Source organism: Misgurnus anguillicaudatus, chromosome 24, assembly GCF_027580225.2.
Source record: "Misgurnus anguillicaudatus chromosome 24, ASM2758022v2, whole genome shotgun sequence".
NCBI classification, from domain to species: Eukaryota; Metazoa; Chordata; class Actinopteri; order Cypriniformes; family Cobitidae; genus Misgurnus; species Misgurnus anguillicaudatus.
The window spans coordinates 16,555,568-16,583,388 of NC_073360.2; the positions used below are offsets into that span (position 1 = coordinate 16,555,568).

At 35.5% G+C, this 27,821-nt stretch overlaps 3 protein-coding genes across 8 annotated transcripts in view; all 3 read left to right on the forward strand.

Moving 5' to 3' along the window:
- LOC129437855 (uncharacterized) lies at positions 1-3,253 on the forward strand. Of its 2 annotated transcripts, none has more exons than XM_055196208.2 (10): positions 1-140; positions 594-950; positions 1,053-1,148; positions 1,254-1,307; positions 1,385-1,447; positions 2,221-2,250; positions 2,540-2,578; positions 2,678-2,737; positions 2,827-2,886; positions 2,974-3,253. In XM_055196208.2, exons 1-10 carry the CDS (start codon positions 80-82, stop codon positions 3,009-3,011), a joined length of 858 nt encoding a protein of 285 aa, XP_055052183.2. In that variant the 5' UTR covers positions 1-79; the 3' UTR covers positions 3,012-3,253. The 2 variants fall into 2 exon arrangements, with proteins under 2 accessions (XP_055052183.2, XP_055052184.2); XM_055196209.2 differs by having other exon boundaries at positions 2,977-3,253.
- A 516-nt stretch (positions 3,254-3,769) lies between these two features.
- dhx40 (DEAH (Asp-Glu-Ala-His) box polypeptide 40) lies at positions 3,770-11,742 on the forward strand. 2 transcript variants are annotated; one of them, XM_055196206.2, is made up of 18 exons: positions 3,770-3,899; positions 4,018-4,241; positions 4,330-4,475; positions 4,573-4,692; positions 4,933-5,160; positions 5,258-5,324; positions 5,457-5,588; positions 5,723-5,822; positions 5,913-5,999; positions 6,777-6,959; positions 7,057-7,137; positions 7,338-7,495; positions 7,694-7,808; positions 10,251-10,359; positions 10,431-10,525; positions 10,610-10,679; positions 11,076-11,304; positions 11,391-11,742. In XM_055196206.2, the coding sequence occupies exons 2-18, from the start codon at positions 4,064-4,066 to the stop codon at positions 11,507-11,509; spliced, it is 2,217 nt and encodes a 738-aa protein (XP_055052181.2). In that variant the 5' UTR covers positions 3,770-3,899; positions 4,018-4,063; the 3' UTR covers positions 11,510-11,742. The 2 variants fall into 2 exon arrangements, with proteins under 2 accessions (XP_055052181.2, XP_073719345.1); XM_073863244.1 differs by lacking the exon at positions 3,770-3,899 and having other exon boundaries at positions 3,906-4,241.
- Positions 11,743-13,664: 1,922 nt separating this feature from the next.
- The window catches only part of cltcb (clathrin, heavy chain b (Hc)), a 28,261-nt gene continuing 14,104 nt past the window's right edge, over positions 13,665-27,821 (forward strand). For 3 of the 4 annotated variants that reach the window (XM_055196217.2, XM_055196219.2, XM_055196218.2), the window contains exons 1-15: positions 13,665-14,195; positions 15,182-15,389; positions 18,217-18,485; positions 18,594-18,755; positions 18,851-18,964; positions 20,504-20,677; positions 23,284-23,481; positions 23,570-23,770; positions 24,700-24,852; positions 25,132-25,254; positions 25,371-25,508; positions 25,593-25,757; positions 25,843-26,023; positions 26,109-26,272; positions 26,823-26,948. In XM_055196217.2, coding sequence (XP_055052192.1) covers positions 14,154-14,195; positions 15,182-15,389; positions 18,217-18,485; positions 18,594-18,755; positions 18,851-18,964; positions 20,504-20,677; positions 23,284-23,481; positions 23,570-23,770; positions 24,700-24,852; positions 25,132-25,254; positions 25,371-25,508; positions 25,593-25,757; positions 25,843-26,023; positions 26,109-26,272; positions 26,823-26,948 — 2,418 coding nt within the window. In that variant the 5' untranslated portion in view covers positions 13,665-14,153. The remainder of the gene's footprint in view (positions 14,196-15,181; positions 15,390-18,216; positions 18,486-18,593; positions 18,756-18,850; positions 18,965-20,503; positions 20,678-23,283; positions 23,482-23,569; positions 23,771-24,699; positions 24,853-25,131; positions 25,255-25,370; positions 25,509-25,592; positions 25,758-25,842; positions 26,024-26,108; positions 26,273-26,822; positions 26,949-27,821) is intronic. The other variant, XM_055196220.2, reaches the window with a different exon arrangement.

Sequence of the window (27,821 nt, forward strand, 5' to 3'; positions counted from 1 at the left end):
ATAGACTGTAAGCATCCTACCTACAGCTTCTATTTTTGTTCATGTTGTACATTTTGACCACTTGCTACTGACACCTTAAATGACATGCATGATGTACGTGACACAAATTGGATTATTATTTTGTTTGGTGGTGACAAAAGGTAGGTTCAAAAAGATCAGCATTTATGATCTACTACGTATTATTGAGGATATAGCGATTAGTAATATGTGACCCAGTCTGTGAACACCCACACATGCTTAAGTATTTTTTTGTGTGTGTGATTTACTGCTTTATATAAAATCATATACGTAATGTAAAGAACATTATGTGAAAAAATAACCTTGATATCTCTAATTTTGAGTAAAGCTATGTCTAAAATTAAAGTATAAATTAATGATTAAAGTCAAATCTCATAATAAGCTTATACGACTTTAATCTGCATAGATTTCACAGACAGGCTCATATATTGTCTCATTTACTGTAGTGTGTTTAAAGTTAATTAAAAAAAGTTTTATTCTGTAAAAATCTATAGGTAGGCCTATTTTATAGACACAAATATGTGCTTGTGTATACTGGATCAGTTATATTTTCATCATAACGCTTACATTTTTAGCACTGGGCCAATGCAAGGGAAAGTGTGAAAATTTGCAAATATCCACAATCAGCATCCCTCTGAAATCTGAAGTATTGCTCCCTTGTAACTTTGAAATAAGCAACAACACCGCTAATAAAACAAACAGAGCGAGTTGGAGACACTTATCATCAAGTCTCCTAAATATCACCCAAGATGGGAATATCATCTTTGAGGATCCTAGAGAAGGACGGGTGACTGTTTTTCCCATCCTAGCTGCAGGAGGAAACTTCTCCATCATTATCCATAATGTACAGGCCTCAGATTTTGGCTCATACTGCTGTGAGCTTAACCGGGAATGCTTGCTACTGCAGATCACCGAAACAACCCGTCCAGAGAGTAAGAAGAAATATATTAGCTTTACTTTCATTGTAGTATTTGCAAAAAATATTTGCTACAGTACAAACATCATTGGTTATTAATATGTGCATTTCCTTGCAGAAAAATTTGATTTAAACCCCTGGATATACTTTGCGGCTGGAGCTGGATTATTTATTCTGCTTTTTTTTGCAACTTACTTGTTTGCAAAATTATGGGGTGAGCATTGTTTTTTCTTGTTTTTAATTTAATTTATGTTTTTAGTTTCATCTCTCATAAAATCAGTTTCATCACTGATAGAAAGAATTTTCTTCTGTTGGACAGGAAACGTAAATGAAACATCAAAATCGAATTCTGTTAATGGAGTACAGAATGAAGGTGAGCGGTAATGCTTTGTCTTGTTTTTACATGTCTGAGCGTTTTATTTGATCTCTTTTAAAAACATTCGACACTAGGTAACCACACAGAAGAACGACAAAATACAGAACGCAGTGAGCACAGAAACCCTAACAACAGGGGTAAGAAATGTTTTTGTTTCTAGCCAGTGGTTTGGTATTTGGTTTTCATGGGCTATAAAACTAAAAAAGAACAATGCGATGAAGAAAATAGTTACACAGGTTAGCATATTTGTTTGCACGTGCCACATATGTTACACACCAAAATTAACTGGGTTATTTTAAATCCAGCGTTGGGTGAAAAAGGGATGAAGCCCCCCCCCATGTATATGTTGCATTTCTTAGAAAATGCATGACATATAACCATTTTAAACTTAGAATCTGAATTAAACAAAACTTATTGTAGTGCTGTTGGTTGGTAGCTATATTTTCCTATAGGGGTTTGATAGGGTTAGGATAAATTAATGTTGTTAATGATAAATAAATTTTATAAAATTTCATAAAACTGCCCATCTTGTGCCTTCCAAGGAGTTTGAGAACCATTGGGGTGAATGAACCCAAACATCTTCTTTTGACCCAACAATGGGTTTGGTTTCGTCCCTTTTTGACCCAATGCTTAGGTGTATCTGATCTAATTACATTAATATATATTTACATGTGATGATTAACACAATTTTGGGGCCATTGTATAAGCCTATATGTGTCACCTACTGTATGTTTTAACTTGTATAACTCGATTAGTAAAAAAAATGTTGGAAGATTTGAGATTCTTCATAGTGAAGTATATTAATATATTTTTATATCTCTTATAGTGAAACTTATATCTCATTCTGTCGTCACTTAAAAAATACTTAACATATACATACATATTTATGTAGGCTTTTCATTTTTTTAAGGTCAAGGCAGGGAAAACACAACTGTTTATGGTATGTTCATTTTTTTTTTCTTTTTTTGTGATGAACACATGTGCACTGTAAAAAAATGCAGAATGAAGTTAAAACATCTTGGTTTTGCAAGTCACTTCAACCTGTTTTAAGTTTTGACTTGTGATAAGTTGACATAACTTAGAAAAACAAGTTGAAATTGTTTAACCTTATATTAAAATAACATAAATATGTTGATCGGAAATCATTTTACAGTAAGATTGAAGTTTTCATTATTTATAGAATTCTCGTTTTTTTACCATCATGACATAAATGCATTTTTCACATAAAGAAAATGAGGCACATGCTCCGAATCAAAATCCACAAAGAGGTAATTCATTATTTTTATCTCTTGATTTTGCATCTTGTTTTATTTTCAATATTTTTATTACTTTATTGTAAAAGTATTACTCATTTTATGAAATATCAGCTATTAGAAGAGCTCCTCCTGAGCCACCAAGTGAGGCATCAGATCCAAAACCATATTATGGTAAGACTACACTTTTGCTTGGGGAACTTTAACTGTTGCAAGAGTTGATAAAAATTGTACAAAAATATTATCTGTTTGAAATATTTCAGTTAACCAAGAGGAACTTTCCGTTTCAAGCAACGCTGGTAAAAAACGGAAAAAAAACAAACGTAATTGCTTTTCATTGCTTTGGATTATATGACATTTCATGTGTTACTGGTCATTTACTGATGACAACTTATATTGTTTTTATATAGCAGCTTACCAGTACAAAAATCCAATCTATGGGGATTGAAGTTGATCTACAGGCGGTGGATTGTGGTGACAGAGTCCAGTTTCACAGAATCCTAATACACAGATTACAGTCTGCATAACAATGCTTTTTGGAAGATTATTGGAAAAATACTGTTGATTGGCACCTAAATAGTGATGTTTTTTTTTCAAGGAAATCATTCATATTTGTTATTGCATGTTTTATGGAAAAACTACAATTGTTAAATGATATGCATAAATCATTAAATGTTTCAACAGCTTTGACTGTTATTGTCCTGCAGTATTTAACTATTAACTTTTATAAATTACATTTTATAAATGTAATAACATTTTATTTAAATTATTTATACATTAAATTATGTATACATCTTCTTTCATTTCTTTTTAAATGAATGTCCTCAAGTAATGACCTTGTTTTTGTTTATCCTAGATTAGTTTTCTCAACCAATCAAATTCTGAATAAATCTAACTATTATACTGTCCTCTTAAATGTGACATTGTTACGTAAAGCATATTTAAATATGGCCTGCATGTTTAAACTAAAAGCTGACCCCAAAATAAGCTCCAAAATGTATCAGGTCGTTTCTCAATCAGAAGGTTGCAGCCTCCGGCGGTCGCATATCCAGGCTGCATGCGTCATAAAGCGTGGTTTATTTAAGTTAACTGAGCATTAGATTTGCAAGTCATGAGTATATTACAACAATTTAAGATTAACTTAGTATAATTGTAAACTTTTTAATTATTAATATTCTGAAATATGACAGACTTTATGACTGATGCCGCCTACAAGTGCGACCTTCGGAGGCTGCGGCCTTCCGATTTAGAAGGGAAGTGATCATTCATCCGATCCAGCAGATGGCGCTAACGTGTTTAAATGACCTACGGACGCCAAAAGATTTCAGTTCAGTTAGTGAGTTCACACTACAGAAATATTTAGCGAGTAGCGACACAACAACATATCAAACATTCATTAAATAAAGGTTTGCGTATTTATCTAATGAAAGGTTATATCGTATTATTCTGAGGAGGATTTAGATCGGAAGAGCTGAACATCACAGAAAGTGCATAAACGACATGTCAACGTCAAAGAAGAGAAGAGAATCGGATGAGGAATATGAATCAAGAAAGCTTCCTATTTACCAGCACAGAGACAAACTCATTCAGGCCGTAAAGAAAAATACATTTCTGGTCGTTACGGGTGAAACCGGCAGCGGTAAAACCACTCAACTGCCACAGTACTTATATAAAGCAGGTATGACTCTTCTTCGATCGTGATCAGACGCTTTGATGTGTATTTCAGCAGATTAAATCCAGTAATCTTGAGTCTTTATCCTCTTCAGACCTTTGCAGGCATGGTAAAATTGGGGTGACTCAACCCAGGAGGGTTGCAGCCATCACTGTAGCCCAGAGGGTGAGTCAAGAGATGGGTGTCAGACTGGGTGAAGAGGTAGGGTACCAGGTGCGCTTTGATGATTGCTCAACAAAGGTAAGAGACATACTACACAACATGTGCATTGAGTAGAATATTATATATATGCAAAATCACCTATTCTTAATATAACATCTCGTTTTATTTGTATCAGGACACTATGATTAAATACATGACAGATGGATGTATGCTGAGGGAGATCCTTGCAGACCCCAGTTTAAAACAGTACAGCATTGTGATCCTGGATGAAGCCCATGAAAGGAGTTTGAACACTGTATGTTGACGCTTTGAAAGAAATTAGTAGATTTATTTAGACATTTTTTGGAAAAGGTTTCAGTGGTTTTCCAGTGGATCTTGGTTACGTTGTACATACAGCATGTGTGTGATCAGTGATGTTATTACCAATACTCTGATTTCCATTCATGTAACATATTATTTTATGGTACCTAAAGATATGGAGTCACGTATTTTCGGGTGATCACAAAAAAAATAAAGTTTATACTTTGTTTTGCAGGATGTTTTACTTGGGTTACTCAAAAAGACTCTGTCAAAGGGGTCCCATGGACGTGAAACACAGCTGAAAGTGGTTGTGATGTCAGCAACATTAGAAACAGAAAAGCTAAGCTCTTTTTACGGGAACTGTCCTGTTTTCACCATTCCTGGGCGTACTTATCCAGTAAAGGACAAGTTCTGCAATCTGATTGGTCCAAAAGACAAAGATAGTTCTGTCTATGTTAAAGAGGTTGTTGTGACTATGCATTTTTTTTTATTATTAACTTAGCTATACTGTAAAATGTAATCTTCACACCCTATAAATCTGTTATGTTTGTGATGGATAGGTTGTGAAGATGGCTTTAGATGTGCACTCAAATGAAGCAGCTGGAGATATTCTGGTCTTCCTTACTGGTAACCTCAGCATTGATATTTAGGATGAGCTGTACAGTAATACTTTCCGAGAAGCAAAGATTATTTCATTATATAGTATCATATTCTAAATATTCCTGTTTAGTTTGTAGTTCTGTGCTTGTGTATGAACAGGACAGGCGGAAATCGAGAAAGCCTGTGATCTGCTGTTTGAGAAAGCTGAGATCTTAGACTACCGTTATGATGTCCATGACCGGTCTGTTGAAGGGCTTCTTATTCTACCTTTGTATGGGTCCATGCCAACAGGTATGAACATTATCTTGAACATGTTTTTAAGGAAATATTCATCCCAAAATGTAGTAAATAAGGCCTTGTTGATCTATATCTCTCAGCCATGAAGCAATCAATACATGTTTGTAATGCTTTAAATATTTTTACAGATCAGCAAAGGCAAATCTTTCAGCCTGCACCGAAAGGTGTGAGGAAGTGTGTGGTGGCAACCAACATTGCTGCAACTTCTCTTACGATCAATGGAATAAAGTAGGTGTTAAACAGAGCCCAGAAAAAGCCCCGCTGAATGATTTATTGTGCTCATGTGACCCAACACATTCTGAACTCTTTGTGTTATAGATATATTGTTGACAGTGGATTTGTGAAGCAGTTAAACCACAATTCAAGGGTTGGATTGGATATTCTTGAAGTGGTCCCTATTTCAAAGTGAGTGTTAAGCTGCTAAAAATAACCATTTTTTATCTTACCATGTAATTTTTTTCTATGCTAAAATATGCTCTCCTTTGCTTGATTTATTATGTTGAATAGGGCTTGAGTTGATAATGGATTTTTTATAAGTCTGATATCTTATCTGATAAAACATTTTTCAATAATTTTAACCCTAAATCTAGGTATTTATTTGTAAAAATGTACTATATTGACATTTTTAACTTTAATCCCTTAACCGTCACCCCCCTTTTTGAGTATGTGTGGAGGTGGTGAAAATATTTAACAGAAAAATTGTTATAGCAGTTTAAATTTATTTTAATAAACAAAAATAAGGCAATAACATGTATTAATTTTATAAATAAAATTATAAAAATTTAAATATTTCACAAAAGAAATATTGTAAACATGAAGCCATAAGTCTCAAAATACTTGTAATCCAAATTTCAAGTTAAAATCACAAAATATAAGGTTTGTGTCACACTTTTAGTGGTTTTACCAACAACGGCCACTAGGTGTCAACGGTTTGCTGCATACTCTTGTCACAAATTAAAGGAACACTCCACTTTTTCGAAAATATGTTCATTTTTCAGCTCCCCTAGAGTTAAACATTTGATTTTTACTGTTTTAGAATCCATTCAGCTGATCTACGGGGCTGCCGGTACCAATTTTAGCATAGCTTAGCATAATCCATTGAATCTGATTAGACCATTAGCATCACGCTCAAAAAATAACCATACTTTATCTTTAATAAGTGCTACTGATGATTTTGTACAGAAGCGAGGCTCAGCAAAGATCCGGCCGAGCTGGACGAACTTCAGCAGGGAAATGCTTCAGAATTTACAGCAAAGATTTCTGGGATACATGCATGCCAGAATACACCATTCCAGAGATTCAGCGCACCAGCCTTACATCTGTTATCCTAACACTGAAATGTCTCGGAGTCCATGACGTTATTAGGTATCACCTAATTTTTGGATGTTACATATTTTTCTACTGTATTACATATTTTTCATTGGCCATATGTGAATGCTTTTTGTGTTCTGCATGCATTTAGATTTCCATATCTCGACTGTCCAGAGGAAAGGTTTATCCTGACCGCTCTAAAGCAACTGTATCAATACGATGCAATTGATAGGTAGGTAATAATATCAAACTACTTAACTCTTTAGTTAAAATGCATTATGCATTGCAAGAGATTACTGATGCAGTCACATTTTCAGAGACATCCACTGTAGTCTTGGTATTGCGAATATTGAAATGTTAAATCTTAGTCAATTTATCTTAATTGTGCCGGTTCTATATTATGTTTTGCTAATATCTGTCTTCTGGATGCAGGAGAGGTGAAGTGACTAGACTGGGTCGACTGATGGTTGAGTTCCCCCTTCCTCCTAATCTCACTCGTGCACTTCTCAAAGCTGCTGCTCTTGGGTGTGAAGATGTAATGCTGTCTGTTGCTGCCATGCTGTCAGTAGAAAATATCTTCATTCGACCAGGTAACCATGTGTGAAACCTTTATACTCTGTAAAAACCCATTACAAATATTAGTGTGCAGAGCAGCAAGTTGTCCAACACTGTAGCGAATGTATTCACTGTGGCACAGCTGTATCACCTTGTTAATACAATTTAATCTCATACTGTAGTATAGGTATGAATTTTGTGTGCTTTGACTAACAGTTGAGCTGTTTCTGTAGGTAAGACAGAACGACGGATGGAAGCTGAGATCAGACATAAAGAGATAGCTGCTGGTGCCGGCGGCTCCAATGATTTCCTCATGCTGCTCTATGTTTTTGAGAAGTGCAGGGCGAGGTATGCACAGACACCTGTTTAACCAAATGTGACCCTTGACAACAAAAACAGTCAATTTTTGGAATTTCCATTAATGTATGGTTTGTTAGGATAGGGCAATATTTGGCATAGATTTTGAAAATCTTGAATCTAAGGGTGCAAAAAAAACCTAAATATTTAGAAAATCGCTCTTCAAGTTGTCCAAATCAAGTCCTAAGCAACACACATTACTAATTATAAATACATTTTTAATATATTTATGGTAGTAAATGTACAAAATATTTTCACAGAACATGATCTTTATTTAATATCCTAATAATTTCAGTCTTTTTGACCCATACAATGTATTGTTGGCTATTGCTAATATACCTGTGTGACATGACTGGTTTTGTGGTCTAGGGTCACAAATGTCTAATTAAAGAAATAATTCACCAAAAATTAAACTTTTATCATTATTCACTCAACTTCACCTTGTTCAAAACTCATAGGACTTTTTCATGGACCACAAAAGGAGATATGCTTAGACTCCTTTTATCTGTACAGTGAAAGTGGATAGTAGAGCTGCACGATTAATCATTAAAAGATCGTGATCTGTATTTCGACGATTCAGGTAATTATATTTTTAAGGAGGAAAGACGTTTCGTCAGTGCTCTCGACAACACGCAATCACAGCGGTCGCGATGACGTCTTGGCGTCTCATTTATTATTGTGCAAGCCAGATGTGCTCGTGCTCGTGTTCGCTCCACTGGTACAGCGGATGCTTTCGCCGAGAAGTTAGACAGAAAGAAACAGAAACTAAAGTGAATGAATGAGGCAGAGCAATGCGCAGGTACGTCCGACAAGAACCTTGACGTTGTTTTAGTACTAAAAAGAGGATCTTATCCCTTCCGAAAGGGTTTTTAGCACGGGGGAAACATTGGCTGTGTCCGTCCAAATAACGACACTTGCTGTCTTTGCACTTGACTGCTTAAATTACGTTTTCTTGTATTTGGCCCAAGTGTAGTGGGCGTGAAGATTAACCGTGCATTTAGATTTATGTAGACGTTCACGCTGCCAGTGAGAGCATCAAAAAAACGCTTAAATTCATTCTCTGGAAATCTCTCAAGCGGAGGTTTCCACCTTCCGATTGGTTGGCACCGAATGTTTCCGCCTTGCGATTGGTTGGCGCCGAACCGCGTCACAGCTCATTACCATAAAGTAATGTTAATCCATGTCTACTTAAAATGTATATTTTAATTTTTTTCTTTAAATAAAATGAATACATAATAACCTTACAATTAACATTAACTGAATTTAAAGATTATGTACACTTATCTGAAACTTTCGGAAGCATAATTCTTTGCACCTGTAAAAACTAATGTTAAAGCAACACTATGTAGTTTCCATGTAAAAATGACTTACAGCTCCCCCATGTGGTTGAAAAGTGCACAGTACCTGGTATCAGACACTCTTCTGCAGGCAGGGGGAGGGGCGGGGCTGTGTGCTTTACCCTCCACCGCCACTTTCAGAGTGTGCTTGTAGCAGCTAGGAGGCTGCTCAGGTTGCAGCAACAGTACAATTTGTCCAGTTAAAAGTTGTTCTCTCACTGAAATAATTTTAGAGACATTATTTAAAGGTAAAAACTACATAGTGTTGCTTTAAACTAATGTTCAGGGGTTGTACATCTTTAACATTAACAAAGTTCTTGAGAATCGTGAGAGAATCGTGATCTTAATTTTAGGCAAAAGAATCGTGATTCTCATTTTATACAGAATCATGCAGCTCTAGTGGATAGGGACCAGGTCCTCCCAAGCAACACAATAATTAAACCTTATAAATGTCAATATTTGCACAATAAATTTCAAGATTTCTGATTACATAAATCATTGTGTGAAGTAAAGTTTTGCGCATTATTCACTTAAGTGCCCTAACAGCTGTGGTCACCATTCACTTTTATTGTTTAGGAAGGAATCACCTTGGGCATTCTGCTATAAAAGATTCATGTTTACAGAATTTAAGGAATTCCTACAGCATAACAGTTTCAAGGAAATAAGCATCAATATTTTTCAATATTTTGCTATGTTCTTGCCTCAACTTGGACGGATTGATAGATGGCTATCTTTTTTTTAATGCGTGCACTTAATCTTTGTACAGCTCATTTTTATCCGCTTAAAAAATCGCCACTTTTTATTTTGTGCCACCATACTTACTCGTGTACCTACTCATGTAACAGTCTTTAAATAGGGAAGACATGAAAGTGTTTGGTGGCTTTGAAATTCATCCGTTTGGATCCTAAGGAATGAATAGGGCTAGGCTACATGCTAACACATTCACAATGCGCTGTACAAAGATTAAGTGCACGCATTGAAAAAAGATTGAGTTGAGGTAAGAACATAGTAAATTATTAAAAAAACTGTGGTGTTTTCCTTTAACAAAAACTAAATGAATCAGAACATAGAATATTTATTATTTCTATGTTTACAGTGACAATCCATCAGTATGGTGCAAAGATCACTGGATCCATTGGAGAGCGGTCAAGTCAGCCTTCAGTGTTGAGACTCAGCTAAGAGAGATTCTGTTACGGCAAAAGCAGGTAATCCACAGTTCTTCTTTATTTTGACTATTTTATAACCACTTACGACTTATTTTCGACTGCACATGTAGCAGAAAGATTTTCCACACGAGACGTTTGAGGGCAGTCGGAGCGAGCTGCTGCGACAGTGCCTTTGTTTGGGATACTTCACCAATGTCGCCAGGAGGTGAGGTCATTTATCACTTAAAACAATAGCATTGAGTCACACTGCAGAGAAGCCAGTATTAAAGCTGTTCTGTTTTTTTCTCAGATCTGTTGGGAAATCATTCTGCACTATGGATGGACATGGATCCACAGTTCTTATTCATCCTTCATCGTGTGTAAGGAATTAATGGATTATTTTTCCCCAAAGCTGTATACTGTAGAGCAAGTGGAGCAAAAATCAGACATTTTATTTATTCAAGCTCTGAAATCCCATTTGCTTTTAGGTTTAGCTTTCAAAACAGATGTGCACCAAGTTTAAAATTATGTATTTAAAGATGCAGTGTGTACTTTTAGGAGGATCTTTTGGCAGAAGTGCAATAAAATACACACAAATATGTTTTCAGTGGTGTATAAAGACCTTACATAATGAACCGTTATGTGTTTATTACCTTAGAATGAGCCGTTTTTATATACATACACCGTGGGTTTCCTTACATGTTTTTACAGTTTTACACCTATTGCAACAGTATCAATAAAATGAAGATAAGTTTATCGTGACTTTCTTAATTCAGCTGTTCGGTCAAGAATTGCAGTTGGACTGGATCATCTTCCATGATGTGCTGGTCACCTCACGCGTGTATGTCAGGACAGTGTGTCCCATCCGTTATGAATGGGTGCAGGACCTGTTGCCAAAGCTGCATGAAATAGACGTCTATGAGTTGAGTAGTGTGGCGAGAGAGGAAGTAACGGATGAAGAGATGGCCCAGTGGGAAAAGAAAGAGGCAGCAAAACGACAAGCAGGTGTGTTTGATTAGGCTTCATTGTGATATTGTCTGATGATGAGTGCGTGTTTCATGTTTTGGTAACACATGTTTGTGTTTTAACAGAGGCCTTAGGTGTAGCAGCAAAGAAACTGGAAAAAAGAAACGACGAAATCTCAATCACTGATGCTCGTGCACGATTCTTGCAGCGAAAACAGAATCGGCTGCAAGGGAAGGACACGTGAGAGGATGTGAGACTGTCGGATATTCAACACAGATTGTGCAGCTGCTGAATATAGATATGATTTTATAATCTTACATTTCTGAACATAATCCCTGGTTACAGCTAAAGCTGGGGGTTTTAGTCCCGTGGTCCCCTGTGGACTTCTGAATATGACTGAGAAGTCAAGGAAATGAAAGAAATTTGATACTCTTACATATATTTTTAGCCCTATGTGTAAATAAATTATTTTCTGTATATGCTTGTGTGGTTTTCTTTTGTTTTCGTAAACACTTTTGAATGGGGACAAAACATGTAAAATGTCATAGAAAAACGGTAAAAAAAAATCATAATTAATGTTATGATTAAAAATAACCCACATAAAAATACTGTAGTATATTTTAGTATTTATTAAACTAATAAATATAGTAAGTAAACTATATTATTATGTAGTATTTACTATAGGAAATTAATACATTGTAGTTAATACTCTAGTTTATTATAATTTACTGTAGTTTTTAAATATTAATAGTAACTAGTAATTTTACTATAGTTAAAATACTATAGTATACTAAAATATTTTTCAATGTGGAAATAGTTTTTACTAACTACACATGAAAATTACTGTAGTATATTTTAGTATTTATTAAACTAATAAATTATTTAATTATTATTAAATTGTATATTATATATATTTATATATAGTAAGTATACTTTATTATTAGGTAGTATTTGCTATAGTAAATTCATAAATTGTAGTTAATACTCTAGTTTATTACGATTTACTATTAATATTTTAAAAACTACAATATCTAGTAATTTTACTACAGTTTAAATACTATAGTATACTAAAATATTTTTCAATGTGGAAATTGTTTTTACTAACTACACATGAAAAATACTGTAGTATATTTTAGTATTTATTAAACTAATAAATTGTAGTATGCTGTCTTATATAGTAAGTATAATATATTATTATCTAGTATTTACTATAGTAAATTAATGAATTGTAGTTTATTATGATTTACTATTAATATTTTAAAAACTACAATATCTAGTAATTTTACTACAGTTTAAATACTATAGTTTACTAAAATATTTTTAAAATGTTTTTACTAACTACACATGAAAAATACTGTAGTATATTTTAGTATCTATTTAACTAATAAATTGTAGTATGCTGTAGTATACAGTAAGTATACTATATTTTTATGTAGTATTTACTATAGTAAATTAATAAATTGTAGTTTATTATGATTCACTATTAATATTTAAAAACTACAGTATCTAGTAATTTTACTACAGTTTAAATACTATAGTATACTAAATATTTTTCAGTGTGGAAATTGTTTTTTCTAACTACACATGAAAAATACTCTAGTATATTTTAGTATTTATTAAACTAATAAATTGTAGTAAGCTGTCTTATATAGTAAGTATACTATATTATTATGTAGTATTTACTATAGTAAATTAATGAATTGTAGTTTATTATGATTTACTATTAATATTTTAAAAACTACAATATCTAGTAATTTTACTACAGTTTAAATACTATAGTTTACTAAAATATTTTTAAAATGTTTTCACTAACTACACATAAAAAATACTGTAGTATATTTTAGTATCTATTAAACTAATAAATTGTAGTATGCTGTAGTATACAGTAAGTATACTATATTTTTATGTAGTATTTACTATAGTAAATTAATAAATTGTAGTTTATTATGATTCACTATTAATATTTAAAAACTACAGTATCTAGTAATTTTACTACAGTTTAAATACTATAGTATACTAAATATTTTTCAGTGTGGAAATTGTTTTTTCTAACTACACATGAAAAATACTGTAGTATATTTTAGTATTTATTAAACTAATAAATTGTAGTATGCTGTCTTATATAGTAAGTATACTATATTATTATGTAGTATTTCCTATAGTAAATTAATAAATTGTAGTTAATACTCTAGTTTATTATGATTTACTATTAATTTTTAAAATCTACAGTACTATCTAATCATTTGCTACAGTTTAAATACTATAGTATACTAAAATATTTTTCAATGTGGAATTTTTTTACTTACTTACGTTACATTAGAGTAATAATTTTCTAATTATTTTGTTAAAATCGTGCCTCGCATAAATTTTAAAGCGCACCCGGAACTGACGTACACCGAACATGAAGACTTGAATGATGAGGCAAAAATGAAACGACTTATTTCATCTCTCCTATGCCATTTACACTAGCACATTTAAATCACATCTAAAATATTAAGAACCCAAACGCCCACATACATCAAATCTCAGCTTCGCGCATCGTCCTCTCGGTTAACAAAATCGCTGAAATCGCAAATGTCCTTCCGCCGCAAAGTCCGCGCTGCTGCTTCCGGATTGTCAGTCTGAGCTGTTTCCGCCGCCATTGCGGGTCTGAGCGAGTCCCATCCGTGCAGAGAGGGAAGAAAAAAACAACATCAACCATCTGGCGGATCGGCTTGACGCGACGAAATCGAGACACTTGCATTTTCCACCTGATAAAACCAGCAGTTCTGTACTCGGTCTGATTTAAATCGGGGCTGTCCGTGGAGAGGAGGTCGTCGCTCGCTAAAGCTAGGCAGAATTATTGCGAGGAGTCCGGCCGGGAGGATTGAGAACAGAAAGCCCAAACCATGGCTCAGATCCTGCCTATTCGCTTTCAGGAGCACCTGCAGGTGGGTTTATAAAGCATTTTGTTGATATGTGATGCGATTGAAGCGTTAATATTTGTCGAGTCTGCTAAAATAGAGGTGACAGAGCCCATTAGCTTTAGCACTAGCTCAATGAATGACCTCCCATCTATATCTATATGGATGTGTCTTAAAAAATAGTACCCTGCCTACATAGACAAAAAAATTTTTTGAACGGTGTCAATACTATTAGACTTTGTAGTGCAAATGTACTTTTGATTCCCTGAATGTTAATCGTTTAAATCGAATGTTCGAGTGCATCTGTGATGCTGTTTAGCCAGGGAGCTCAGTGTGGTTTTAAGCATTGCCAGGTGGATGCAGTGATCGGTGAAAGGATTACAGCAAACATCCATACATCCACCCACCAATCCTATTCTGATCTTCAGTGCCCTGTTAAACAATTTATCTGATAACTTTATTCCCAAATGCGATTGAATACACGATGTACATTTTTGTAACGATTCTTTACACGCGCAGTAAAGGTAGATGGTGTGTTTTTTTATTGACGTTTATTTGAAAGTGCATCTATTAGTTAAATAATTCATTGTCATCTACGTGTTCTTAATAATAATAATAAAGTCATCAAAAATGTATATTGAACTGACCTAACTTCATATGACTGGAGTCATTACTAGATGTACAGACATTGCGCATGCGCATGGCGTTGTGGAGGTGCACGGGTTTGTGAGAGACAGTTTTGTCTTATTTTTGTCACAAAATGCCATTAAAATGGTCTTGCGGACGACAGGCTTATGACTTTTACCCTATACTGAAATGGCACGTATTACATAGGCGCGTGAAGAGGTCTAAAAAAAGCACCTGCTGTATGATGCCTAGTGTCTAGAATAGTATGCCAGCTTTTAATACACAACCCTTGCATCCATTAAACCTACGAATAGTAGAATGCACCTATAATTGTGCAAATACTGTATGTAACTTTGCTCATCTTCAATAATGTTTGTCGTCTTCAGCTCCAGAACCTGGGCATAAACCCAGCGAACATTGGGTTCAGCACCCTCACGATGGAGTCGGATAAGTTCATCTGTATCCGGGAGAAGGTGGGCGAGCAGGCCCAGGTGGTGATCATTGACATGAGCGATCCGAATACTCCCATCCGCAGGCCCATCTCTGCAGACAGTGCCATTATGAACCCAGCCAGCAAAGTCATCGCTCTTAAAGGTAAGATGCAGGGTTGTAGGAACCCGTCACATATTTAGGAAAGGCTCTTTAACATGTAATGATAATTTGTGGGAACTCACTTACTCTTTACCGTACAATTCAGTGAGGTTCATATCCTGCAACCCCCCTCCCACTCCCCATATATAACATGACTGCAATAAATTTCTCATTAAGATCAGTAGTGTAATATTATTGTGTTGTCAAAAGATACAATTATTTTAAAAATAAACTTATTTCCAACAAATTTCTGTTCATATTCTCAGTCATCTCTGTCTCGTTACGTAGTAAAGCTTCTTGCTGTAATTTGTTTGGATAAGAATAGCCTTTAAAATGCTCATTGGAAATGTTTTGCCGTCATAAATGCTTTGTCTGTTCTTGCTTGTTTTTGTTCTTTATTTTTTTGTTTCTTACTGCTTTCTTATGTTTGCAGACGGTGAGTTCAAATTCATCTATTCTGAGTTGTGGGATTATAAATGTGAAATGTGGGGTTAATCTGAATGCCTTTGATGTTGAATGATACAGATGTAGGTTAGGTTATAAGGAGGGGGTCGGGATCATGTAACATGCATGTGATGTAGCAACACCCGTTTTTCTCTTGTTTTGCATATAATATAAGGAATAGTTGACTAAAGTATAGATTTTTTTTTTCATAATTTACTATCTCTCATCTCAGATGTATATGACTTCCTTTCTTTAGTTGAACACAAATAAATGAATGTATATATTATATTTACAATGCCGTTATGTTATCATCTTATATAGGGGTCAATTTGTTAAAGCTCTAGAAAGCACATCCATCCATCATTAAAGTAATACAATTGGCTGGATTAATAAATGTCTTCCGAAGCGAAACGACACATTTGTGAGAGAAAATGATAAATATTTTGTTCTTATTTAGTGAACGTCATGTATTTATGGCAACATGGAGATCAGTGAATCAAGTTCGAATATGGCGGCACATCAATAACCTCGATTCACGAACGTGATGGATGTATGAAAGGAAGTCATCATACATCGGAGATAGCATGAGAGTAAATTATGAAAAAATGTCATATTTGGGTGAACTATTCCTTTAGATTATTGTTGTTGTTTTTATTTAAAATAACAATATTTTTAAAATATTTTTAGTTTTACTTTGTTTTGTAGCTTTTTGTCAATGCAGTGCAAAGGTATACCATATACAAGTGCAATAAACTCAAGCTATTTGTACAGATGTTTTTTTTATCTAGAAAGTTGCCTTGAAGTTGAATATAGCTTTGAAATTAGTGAAAGCTATCTTAATTTTGACTTGTAGTTGGAGATAGTAGAGTAATTTTATCGTAAGTTACAGTTGTCTTTGAAATTAAAAATATTTTAGCCGCTTTCCACCACCGTGCCAAACCGCTGTCATTGTGTAATCATTCCATTTTATGCAGATCTGTCCGAGCTAGCATGGATATTGTTTAATTTTCAACTTAAGGGGCTGATAATAACATATTTTTAAATGTAATGACGTAAATAGCGAGTGCGTTTTGTAGGATGATTCTTTATTATTTGGTGTAAGGGTGCCTTTTTACCTAATCTGTCTTGGCTCAAATAATGCACTGTATAATATAAATACACTTGTTGCCAGGCAACAGATGAGTGACCAATCCTGAGCGGCGTCACTACATGCACTCTTTTTAACGCGGTTAGACAACCGTGTTTAGTATTTCGAGCCGAGAACTGTTCATAATATGGCTTTGTTGAACTAAGCGTAAGTTGATAGTAGTTGATCCCGAAAGTCGCTCATCATTTGCGTGAAGTTGAACTTTTCTTAACTTTGTCACGTAGCTGGACAAGCCCACTTTCTGTCGCCAACGGTCACTGTCGCTCGTGTTGCTGAAATTTGCCACATTTTCATTTAAATGAATAAGATTGCGTCGCTCTGCCGTTGCTAGTCGCTGCCGATGTTAATGCAGCATTAGAACCGTTTAGCGCGACGGGTAGAAAATTGCGTTTAGTGTAAATGGTTATCATAATTACTGGCCCTTGTTTGTAAAATGTGCTTTAGTTTACATAAGGATTGCGTAGGGATCTTTCTTCTGAAAATCCAACATAATTTAGTGTTTATTATGAAAAAGCATAAACTGTGGTTTACAAAAATTAAATGGGAAATAAGGAAGATATAGTGTGGCCCCAGAAATATTTAAATGCATTGTGCAAAGTGTGTGCTACCTTTTTTCAAATGCTACTTGTTTTAAATATTTATTCATTGCATTAGAGGTGTAGGTGTCCAAATGGGGTAACTGTATATTGATTAGAAGAATGAAAGAAAATATTTTAGTCTAAATATTTATACATCTTTTGGATACCGGTAGTTAAAGGCTAGTTAAATCTCAGAAATAAACTGAACACTACTTTGATCGTAGATGATAGTAACAGTTTTTATTATTATTTTTCTTTAAAGATTCTGCATTGCGTTTTGTTTGTAGTGCAATATACTTAATATATTTAAATTTCTGGGCTTATGACTTGGATATTCATTTGTTATTATTATTATTAAAGTTAAATCGTACTAGTGTTAAAACTTCAAAAAGATTTGCTAACAGTAGCTACATGCAAACCAAAACTCTGCCTGATGTTTGTAAATGTTTGCAGTGTTTGTCTTGTTGTACTGGTTTCTTTTGCTTTGTAACTGCTTTGTCATATTTTTTATATTTCTTTAATTACTGTACAGTTACAATATAACATACGCATCATGTTGTTAGCTTACGCTTGATGTCTGTATGTTAACAAAAGAACCATTCAAATTGTACACCTAAAATCTGAAAGTTTTATTCAAATGACATCTGTTCCTGAATTTCAGCTGCAAAAACCCTTCAGATATTCAACATTGAGATGAAGAGTAAGATGAAGGCCCACACCATGACCGAAGATGTTACATTTTGGAAGTGGATCTCTCTCAATACCGTAGCACTTGTGACGGACAATGCCGTCTATCACTGGAGTATGGAAGGAGACTCACAGCCTATCAAAGTCTTTGACCGACATTCAAGTTTAGCAGGCTGTCAGATTATTAACTACCGCACTGACGCCAAACAGAAATGGTTGCTTCTAATTGGAATTTCAGCACAGGTAAACATTTTTTTATTAATATTATTTTGATTTTATGAAGTCGTACTGTGTCCTGCATATTACTGTGCTTACTGTTTTTTTTAAACCCTTTATAACCTTTTCTTTCAGCAAAACCGTGTTGTGGGTGCAATGCAGCTTTACTCGGTGGACAGAAAGGTGTCGCAGCCAATTGAAGGCCACGCTGCTGGCTTTGCACAGTTTAAAATGGAGGGGAATGCAGAGGAATCCACACTCTTTTGCTTTGCTGTTCGGGGACAAGCTGGAGGAAAGGTCTGATTATTTTGTCAAATAACCAAAATCTTTGCTTTTGCATTGCAGCAATGGTTTTTTAATTTCGCTTTTGTAATGTTTTTTTTTTTTTTTAGTTGCACATTATAGAGGTTGGGACACCTCCAACAGGTAATCAGCCTTTTCCAAAAAAAGCAGTGGACGTATTCTTCCCTCCAGAAGCCCAGAATGACTTCCCAGTTGCTATGCAGGTATTTATATTTTGGATTTATAGCACTTGTTTGTTGGGTCATTCACATTTCGAAATTTTGGCTTTGTATTCATATAGACTTTACAATGTTGTTTTTCTTAAAGCATCACAGGGTTTCCCACAGAAAATTTGTTAGTTTAGGTGGTAGGGTTGGGTGAGTGGGCGGAGCAGAGGGTGTGGCAATCAAAGGGGCGGGGGCGTATGCGTCATGATGAAAATTAAAATATTTTTATTTAAATCACTAAAATAAAATTTAATTTTGATGAAACTATGAAAGAAAATGAACACATACTAGATGAATTAAATGTTTTTACCAGATACCTCTAATGGGTGAAACTAAAGGGTTAATACCACGTCTTTATCTCATTTCGGCCGTGTGGCGCGCGTGCACGCTCGTGGTGTGAAGTGCGTCCGCGCTATTCTCCAAGATGTTTTATCAACTAGCTAGTTATCCTCCAGACATTGACCGTCCGGACCACATCTTTCTCATTTCGGCCGTGTGGCACTCGTTGTGTGAAGCACGTACACGCTATTCTCCGATATGCACTTGACGGCCTTTTGTGCAGCAATTTTTTTTTTGAACCGACCTAGTTAAGGCGGTAGGGTTTCCAAGCTTAGGCGGGCCACCTGAACTGAAATGTGCTGCGGGAAACCCTGCATCAATTGGTTACGCTTTACGACCCAGATTTTACATTGGACTTCAAATGACGATGATTAAATGTAAAGTCGGCACACCAAAGCTCCAAATTTATCAATATTTATTTTATTAAAAGACTTTGCGTTATATAAATTTCATACGTTTGAAATTTAATTAATGAAAAACATTTTGATACGTTTGGAGCTTTGGTGTGTTGACTTTACGTTTAATCATCTTACTTAGTTTTTGGTTGAGCACCAATCTGAGCTCATGTGTGTGCTTTTGTTTTCTTTTTGTTACATCAAATGACGACCCAACAAAATAACAGAATTGTTTATTGTAAAAAGTAAACAGAGAATGTCAAAAATATAAAAAATATAGCGTTTGTAAATGGGGCAAGTGAAACCTGCATGTAGGGCTGCAGCAAACAAATGTTTTTTGTCGATTAATCTAATAATATTTTTTTGATTTTTCGGCTGATAAGATGATTAATCCTTTGGCTAACTTGCTAATAAATAATTGGTACAACTTCTACCATTAGTATTTTTAACTTTTAAACTTTGTTAATATTTCCTAGAATAAAAAAGTGCCAGAATTAAAATGCAAACGACACTTTTTTTCAAACAATGTGTAAAAAAAACCCATAATGCATTATGTAGTTTAAAGGAGCAAATTGACGTTTTTGACGTTAACATCAAAAGATGTGGGAAGAGCTGGAGAATTATGTAGTTTATTCATTGCATTGTTAGCATTGTTTTATCCTCTGTCTTTGACTCTTTCAGATATGTCCTGTGTGTCTGCATCTATATATGCACATTAATATTTATTTCTAATTTATAAAGTTTTACACTTAGTCTTTACATTTTTTTTAATTCAAGTCTTTTCTTTATTGTCACAATATAGATAAGCTCCAAGCATGATGTTGTGTTTCTCATCACCAAATATGGATACATCCACCTGTACGACCTTGAGACCGGCACGTGCATCTATATGAACAGGATCAGCGGAGAAACCATTTTTGTAACGGCCCCTCATGAAGCCACTTCTGGAATCATCGGCGTCAACCGGAAAGGACAGGTATTACGCTTTGCATCTGCTGTTAATGCCGACAGACAGAATGAAGTGCTGCATTGGCTCAGTTTTAGTCCTAACGTTAGGGATTGTTTGGTCAGCACATTCGAATGAATCAGCTGAGCTCTTTCTAGTGGCTCACTAGGGGTTTGTTTTCACATATTTAGACTCTGTTTGGTTTGTGGTCTTCAGTCTGTTGTAAGGGAATGCCTTCAGGTGATGAATAATTTTTGAGTTCAGACCCGAATGTCATTAAATATGCAGAGAGAACAGAAACATGATCTCGGTGTTTGGTTAGGTTCTTGTTTGTTTCCTTTCTTCATTAATGTCTCGTGCCCAGCAACCGATCCGACCACAAAACTGATATAATAAACATGTTTGCAATTGTTATATCCAAAAAATAACTAATTTAAAAAATGACTGCATCAAAGCTATTCATGGAAATCTTAGAAAGATATTTCAATTTCGTCTCTGGTAAAAAAATATTCTGCTTTAGTACCAATTGCTTTTTGTATATTAAAATGTTGATAACACTTCACAGTAAGGAATCATTTGTTAACATTTTATTTAATGTAATTAATTACATAAACGAACAATAAACAATACTTATACAGGGTTTACCGCAGAAAATTAGTTAGTTAAGGTGGTAGGGTTGGGTGGCGTCTGGGGCGGGGCAATCAAAGGGGCGGGGTGTACGCGTCATGATGAAAATGAAAATATTTTTATTAAAAACACTTAAATAAACTAGAAGAAACTATGACAGAAAATGAACACATACTAAATTATTAATAAATTAAATGTTTTTAACAGATACCTCTAATGGGAATAGCTGCATGATGAAGTGAAACTAAAGGGTTAATAAACACAAACTAAAGCAGATGTTGTAGAACGTCTGGCGAACAATGATAGATAGCGCGAAGATTGTAATAACTGATTATTTCCCACTATTAATTACATTATCTTAAAATAGTGTAACTCTTGTAGCATGTAAATAATGCACATAAATAGCGTGTGCAAAGCGCTCAACAATTATATCTAATCAACAGGCACGTGAAACCTAGGTAGCAGGTTGCTCAAACAACAAAATCACCAGCTTACTTACTTTAAATTTGCAAGAACTATAGACTAATACAATAGCAGGCTAAAATAAGCTCAAAACATAAGTCCACTTAAAGTTCTTACAACTTACTTTTCTTACAAGCGTTTTATCAACTGATTATCCTCCAGACAGTGTCGGACCACGTCTTTCTTTCATTTCGGCCGTGTGGTGTGCGTGCACGCTCGCGGTGTGAAGCGCGTCCACGCTATTCTCCGAGATGCATTTGACAGCCTTTTGTGCAGCAAATAATTTTTTTGGGACGACCTAGTTAAGGCGGTAGGGTTTTCCAGCTTAGGCGGGCCGCCCGAACTGCAAAGTGCTGCGGGAAATCTTGCTTATAACCTTACCTTATTTAATGTTTATTGTAACCTTTATTAAAGGGATAGTCTGGCCAAAAATGAAAATAAACCCATGATTTTCTCACCCCGAAGCCATCCCCGATGCATATGTTCATCATTTTTCAGACTATCACACTTTCAGTTATTTTAGAAAATGTTTTAGATTTTTCAGTTAATCAAATGTGAAGTTATGGGGCCCACGTCCTCCAAGTCCAAAAAATGTGCATCCATCCCTCCCAAAACAAATCCAAACGGCTCCACGATGACAAACAAAGGCCTTCTGAGGGTTGTGACTGTTAAGATTAGTTGCAATAATGAAGAGTTATATTGGTATTAACAAAATTAATAAATGCTATAAACATATACTGATGTATTGTTCATTAGCTAATGTATTAACTAATGTTAATAAAATGTGCATGTTTGTACAAGAATTACCAAAAAAGACATGTTGCAAAGTATCTGTATTCTGTCTGTAATACCAGTATGCAATTGCATTTGTTCATCCCTGGACATGTACAGTAAGAAAAGCATGTGACTATCAGTATGTGGGAGAGATGTGCGCTCTAATCCTCTTATAGTAGTTTGTGATGTGCTCGCTATAGTCATAGTGAATACTGCAGCTGTTACAGGCTGTGCTACACAATAAGTGCATAATGGGATATTATGTGGATCAGTTTGGGTGATTATGAGTGACTCAACATCATTTTGTGCGGTTATTATGTTTGTTAATAAATTTGAGCTTGTTTTGGCACAAATTATTTTTTTCTGAGAAAGGCAAACAATATCAGAACAAGAGCAACAAGCATTCATGATTTTAAAAATTGACATGTGTGATGGGCTCTTGTTGGCTATATTTTCTTAACTATTCACTAACTCTTTCATGTAAATAATAGTTTTTTTTCTTTTTGATAAGCAATTAATTTATATTAAAATAATTTTTATTTTAATCATTAGCCGTTGCATCAAAAGTTTATCAGAAACAACAGACAATTCAGTAAACTGTGTCCATAATTATCTTGTCCAACTCGGACTCATTTTGAAAACATTTAAACCTGAATAATACATGAGCAACACACACAAAAAATTTTTGTTAACCTCAAAACTGCAACATCATTTCTGTAGCACTTTGTAGTCTAAATTGAGATCATTATAATAAACCGGCTGGTATTTTACAGGTGCTGTCCGTGTGCGTGGAGGAAGAGAACATCATCCCTTACATCACCAATGTTCTGCAGAACCCCGACCTGGCCCTCAGGATGGCCGTCCGCAATAACTTGGCAGGTGCCGAGGAACTCTTTGCCCGCAAATTCAACAACCTTTTTGCTGGTGGCAACTACTCTGAGGCAGCCAAGGTGGCTGCAAATGCACCAAAGGTACAGCGGACCACGTCACGTTGATTCCTCATTAGTTTTATTCAGGCATATATATTGAAGTTTCTGATCGACTCTTGCATTCTTTCAGGGCATTCTGCGCACCCCAGACACCATTCGTCGCTTCCAGAGCGTACCGGCTCAGCCCGGTCAGACCTCTCCCCTGCTGCAGTATTTTGGGATACTGTTAGACCAGGGCCAGCTGAACAAATTCGAATCATTGGAGCTATGCAGGCCGGTTTTACAGCAGGGACGCAAGCAGCTCCTGGAGAAGTGGCTAAAGGAGGATAAGGTGCTTAATCTTTTGTATAGATATCAGTATTAAAACGCATATCACAAATGTTTTGCAATTCGATGTGGCTTGTGTCACAGTAGCAGCACCACCGAGCAGGTTTTACTACCATATTTTTTGGTCTATAAGCCGCGTTTTTTTTCATATCTTGTCTAGTGCTGCGTCTTATAGTCAGGTGCGCCTTGTAAGTCAATATGAATTAATTTTGACATTTATGAGGCAAGAGAAATCATTACCGTCTACAGCCGCGAGAGTCCGTCATATGCTGCTTCTGTATTTATGTAATTCCATGGATTCAGTGATGTAGAATGACGAGTATGCGAACTTCACACTAGTTGGCTTGTTTGGTTAATTTAGCCTATTCAACCTTCCAGGTAAGTTTTGTATGCTATGGTTTATCGTTTAAATAACTGATAATATTACTTTTAACGTACAGACATCTATTCAGCCTGCTGTTCTGTCTGCTATTGTTTAGTTGAATAACTTGCCTTTCCAGATTAAATGTCTGTTGTTCGGCTTGGATTTTGTGAAATAATTTTCAAAATAAATGCGACGTATAGTCCACTGTGACTTATATATGTTATTTTGTGTTAATGACGCATTTTTGAATGATGTGGCTTATACTCCGGTGCGGCTTATAGTCTGGAAAATACGGTACAAATAAACACACTCAATCTGCCACTTTAATGGACTAAGTTAATGTACTTGCAACATTTGTCTTTTTTTATTGCACCATGCACTTTATTATTTCACCCTTACTTTAGTTTGAATCCTTATGAGCATCCTTCACTAAAGGAATATTTATATTAAGTATAAAAAACAGGGTACACCAGCTTCATTTTTCATATGTCAAAATAATAAATCTTCTAAAGCAAGCCATCAATGTTTCAAAATGTGGCAAATAACAAAACTTTTTTTGCTTTTTGCAGCTGGAGTGCTCTGAAGAACTGGGAGATCTGGTAAAGTCTGTAGATCCGACTCTTGCCCTCAGCGTATATCTTAGGGCAAACGTTCCCAACAAAGTTATCCAGTGTTTTGCCGAGACTGGGCAGTTCCAGAAAATTGTACTGTATGCGAAAAAGGTGGGTTTAGTGCATAATTTTATCATGTTGAGCTATACAGGAACATTATATGCATGATACACACAGATAAAGTATTACCTATACAATGCAATGCAATTCACTACACCTCTGCATATAAATTAAATCTCTATATGCATATAATATACAAGAAGTCCACCCTGGCATATGGTTACGTAAAATGAGATGCGTTTTCAGTCCATAGATTTTAAAGTGCTCTAGCCTGTGTGAGAGATTTAAAATTTGAGATCCGCTCTCTAATGTGAGGCCATCTGTGTACAGGTTGGCTACACTCCAGATTGGATCTTCCTGTTGAGGAACGTGATGAGGATCAGTCCAGAACAAGGTCTGCAGTTTTCTCAAATGCTCGTTCAAGATGAAGAACCTTTGGCTGACATTACTCAGGTCTGAGACGGGAATATATTCACACTAATGTTTAATGAGCAGGATTTAGTCTGCTCCTACAAACATAGAAGATGCTTCACTGTACGATTGCTGACGTTTTTTCTATTTTTTTACAGATTGTGGACGTTTTTATGGAATATAATCTGATACAGCAGTGCACGTCTTTCCTGTTGGACGCACTGAAGAACAACCGCCCCACCGAGGGTCCTTTGCAGACTCGTCTTTTGGAGATGAACCTGATGCATGCTCCACAGGTCTCAGATGCAGAACGTTATTTATAGCTGCATAGGACTTTATATCGTAATACAGTATCTCACAGTGCGTGTTGTCATTTTCAGGTGGCTGATGCTATTTTGGGCAACCAGATGTTTACTCACTATGACCGCGCTCATGTGGCTCAGCTGTGTGAGAAGGCAGGTCTTCTGCAGAGAGCTCTGGAGCACTACACCGACCTGTATGATATCAAACGGGCTGTGGTTCACACCCATCTACTCAACCCGGAGGTAATGGGTTGTTTTTGTGATGTAAAGTTCTTTCATGTTCTGATTGGAGGAACGTAGGATGTAATTTGTTCTGCTTTGATTACAGTGGCTGGTGAACTTTTTTGGCTCTTTGTCGGTGGAGGACTCTCTGGAGTGTCTGAGAGCAATGTTGTCTGCCAACATTAGGCAGAACCTACAGATATGCGTCCAGGTGGCCTCCAAGTATCACGAGCAGCTCTCCACCCAAGGCCTAACCGAACTCTTTGAGTCCTTCAAGAGTTTTGAGGGTATTTATGCTACTTTATTTATTTTTTCTTTCTTTACATTACAAGTTTTGGGTTGCACACTCTGAACTGCTTGTGTGGTCTGCAGGTCTGTTCTACTTTCTGGGCTCCATTGTGAACTTCAGCCAGGATCCAGAGGTTCATTTTAAATATATCCAGGCTGCCTGCAAAACTGGTCAAATTAAAGAAGTTGAGAGAATCTGCCGAGAAAGCAACTGTTATGATCCTGAGCGCGTAAAGAACTTTCTTAAGGTGTGAGATGAACCCAGATTTTTCAAATATTGGGGGGAAATGATTGCATTAGATTAAGTTCATTTAAAAGCTGTTTTACTACATAGTGCCATGTACTGTTGTCACCTCCCAAACATATATGGTCTGTTTAGTAATGTGAGCTACTGACATGAGGCTCACGAGCCAAACTGTGAAACAACCAATCAGAGCAGAGCTCAACATTATTATTCATGACCCTTCCAAATAAGGTAATTGCAGCCCATTTCATTCAAAGGAGAAATCCTTGGGTTGTAAATGGACATGTAAAACCATCTCTGGATAATTTTTTTGCACTTAATAAAGCTACATACCTTTTATGGAGATATCAGATAACAATTTAACATATTGTATCAATGCATACTTTGGCACCTTTAAGTATGTTTCGTTTAATTTGTTGGGATAAACAAAAAAAAGTGTTCCTGTTAAATATAAATGAATGATAAAGGGCGTTTGAATTTTAATGTAGTTTTTAAACAAACATCTAAATGTCATGTGCATCTAAATAAATTCTTGAACGTTTGTTTTTGAACAGGAGGCGAAACTGACCGACCAGCTGCCCCTCATTATTGTGTGTGACCGCTTTGACTTTGTCCACGACCTTGTGCTCTACCTGTATCGCAACAACCTGCAGAAGTACATTGAGATCTACGTGCAAAAGGTAATTGTTACGCTTCCTGCTTTTCTGTTTCTTCCTGCTTCCCTGCCATTGATGAGAAAAACAGAATTCTATTAGCGTAGGGGCTGTTCGCATGTAATGCAAGTGTCATACAGTATTGTGGTTTAAAACAGCTCAGTTCCAGGCAGGCTACCTATTGCGGCAATAGTATATTACCCATATGAGGTATGTGAGTGCTTTGTTCTAGACAAACTAACTATTGCGGGATAAGTACATTTACTGGACATAAAAAATGCTGGTTGGCAACTTAAAAAAAAATGCTGGTGGGGGAAGAGTTATAGATAAAGTTTTAGCAAAAAGAATTGCTAAAATTATGGTTTTCACATAAATGTACATTAAACAGTCCTCCAGTGTGCCTAGACAAAAACAGGCCTGCCCCTTGTATCTGCATATGTGACCCTGGACCACAAAACCAGTCATAAGGGTCAATAAATTGATTTATAAATCATCTGAAAGAAGAATAAGCTTTTCATTTGATATATTTGTTAGGATTTGACAATATTTGGCTGAGATACAACTACTTAAATAATCTGAGGGTGCAAAAAATCAAAATTTGGAGAAAATCACCTTTAAAGTTGTCCAAATGAAGTCCTTAGCAGCACATATTACTGATGATAAATATTTTTTTATATACATTAACAAGAAATTTACAAACTATCTTTATGGAACATGATCTTTACTTAATATAATAATGTTTTTTGGCATTAAAAAAAAATCGACAATATGACCCATACAGTGTTTTGTTGGCTATTGGTACAAATATATCCATGCTGCTTACGACTGGTTTTGTGTAGGCTGGAATAGGATGAATTAGCTCTGCAGTTATGCTTTACTTACAAAGTGACGTCTGTGAAT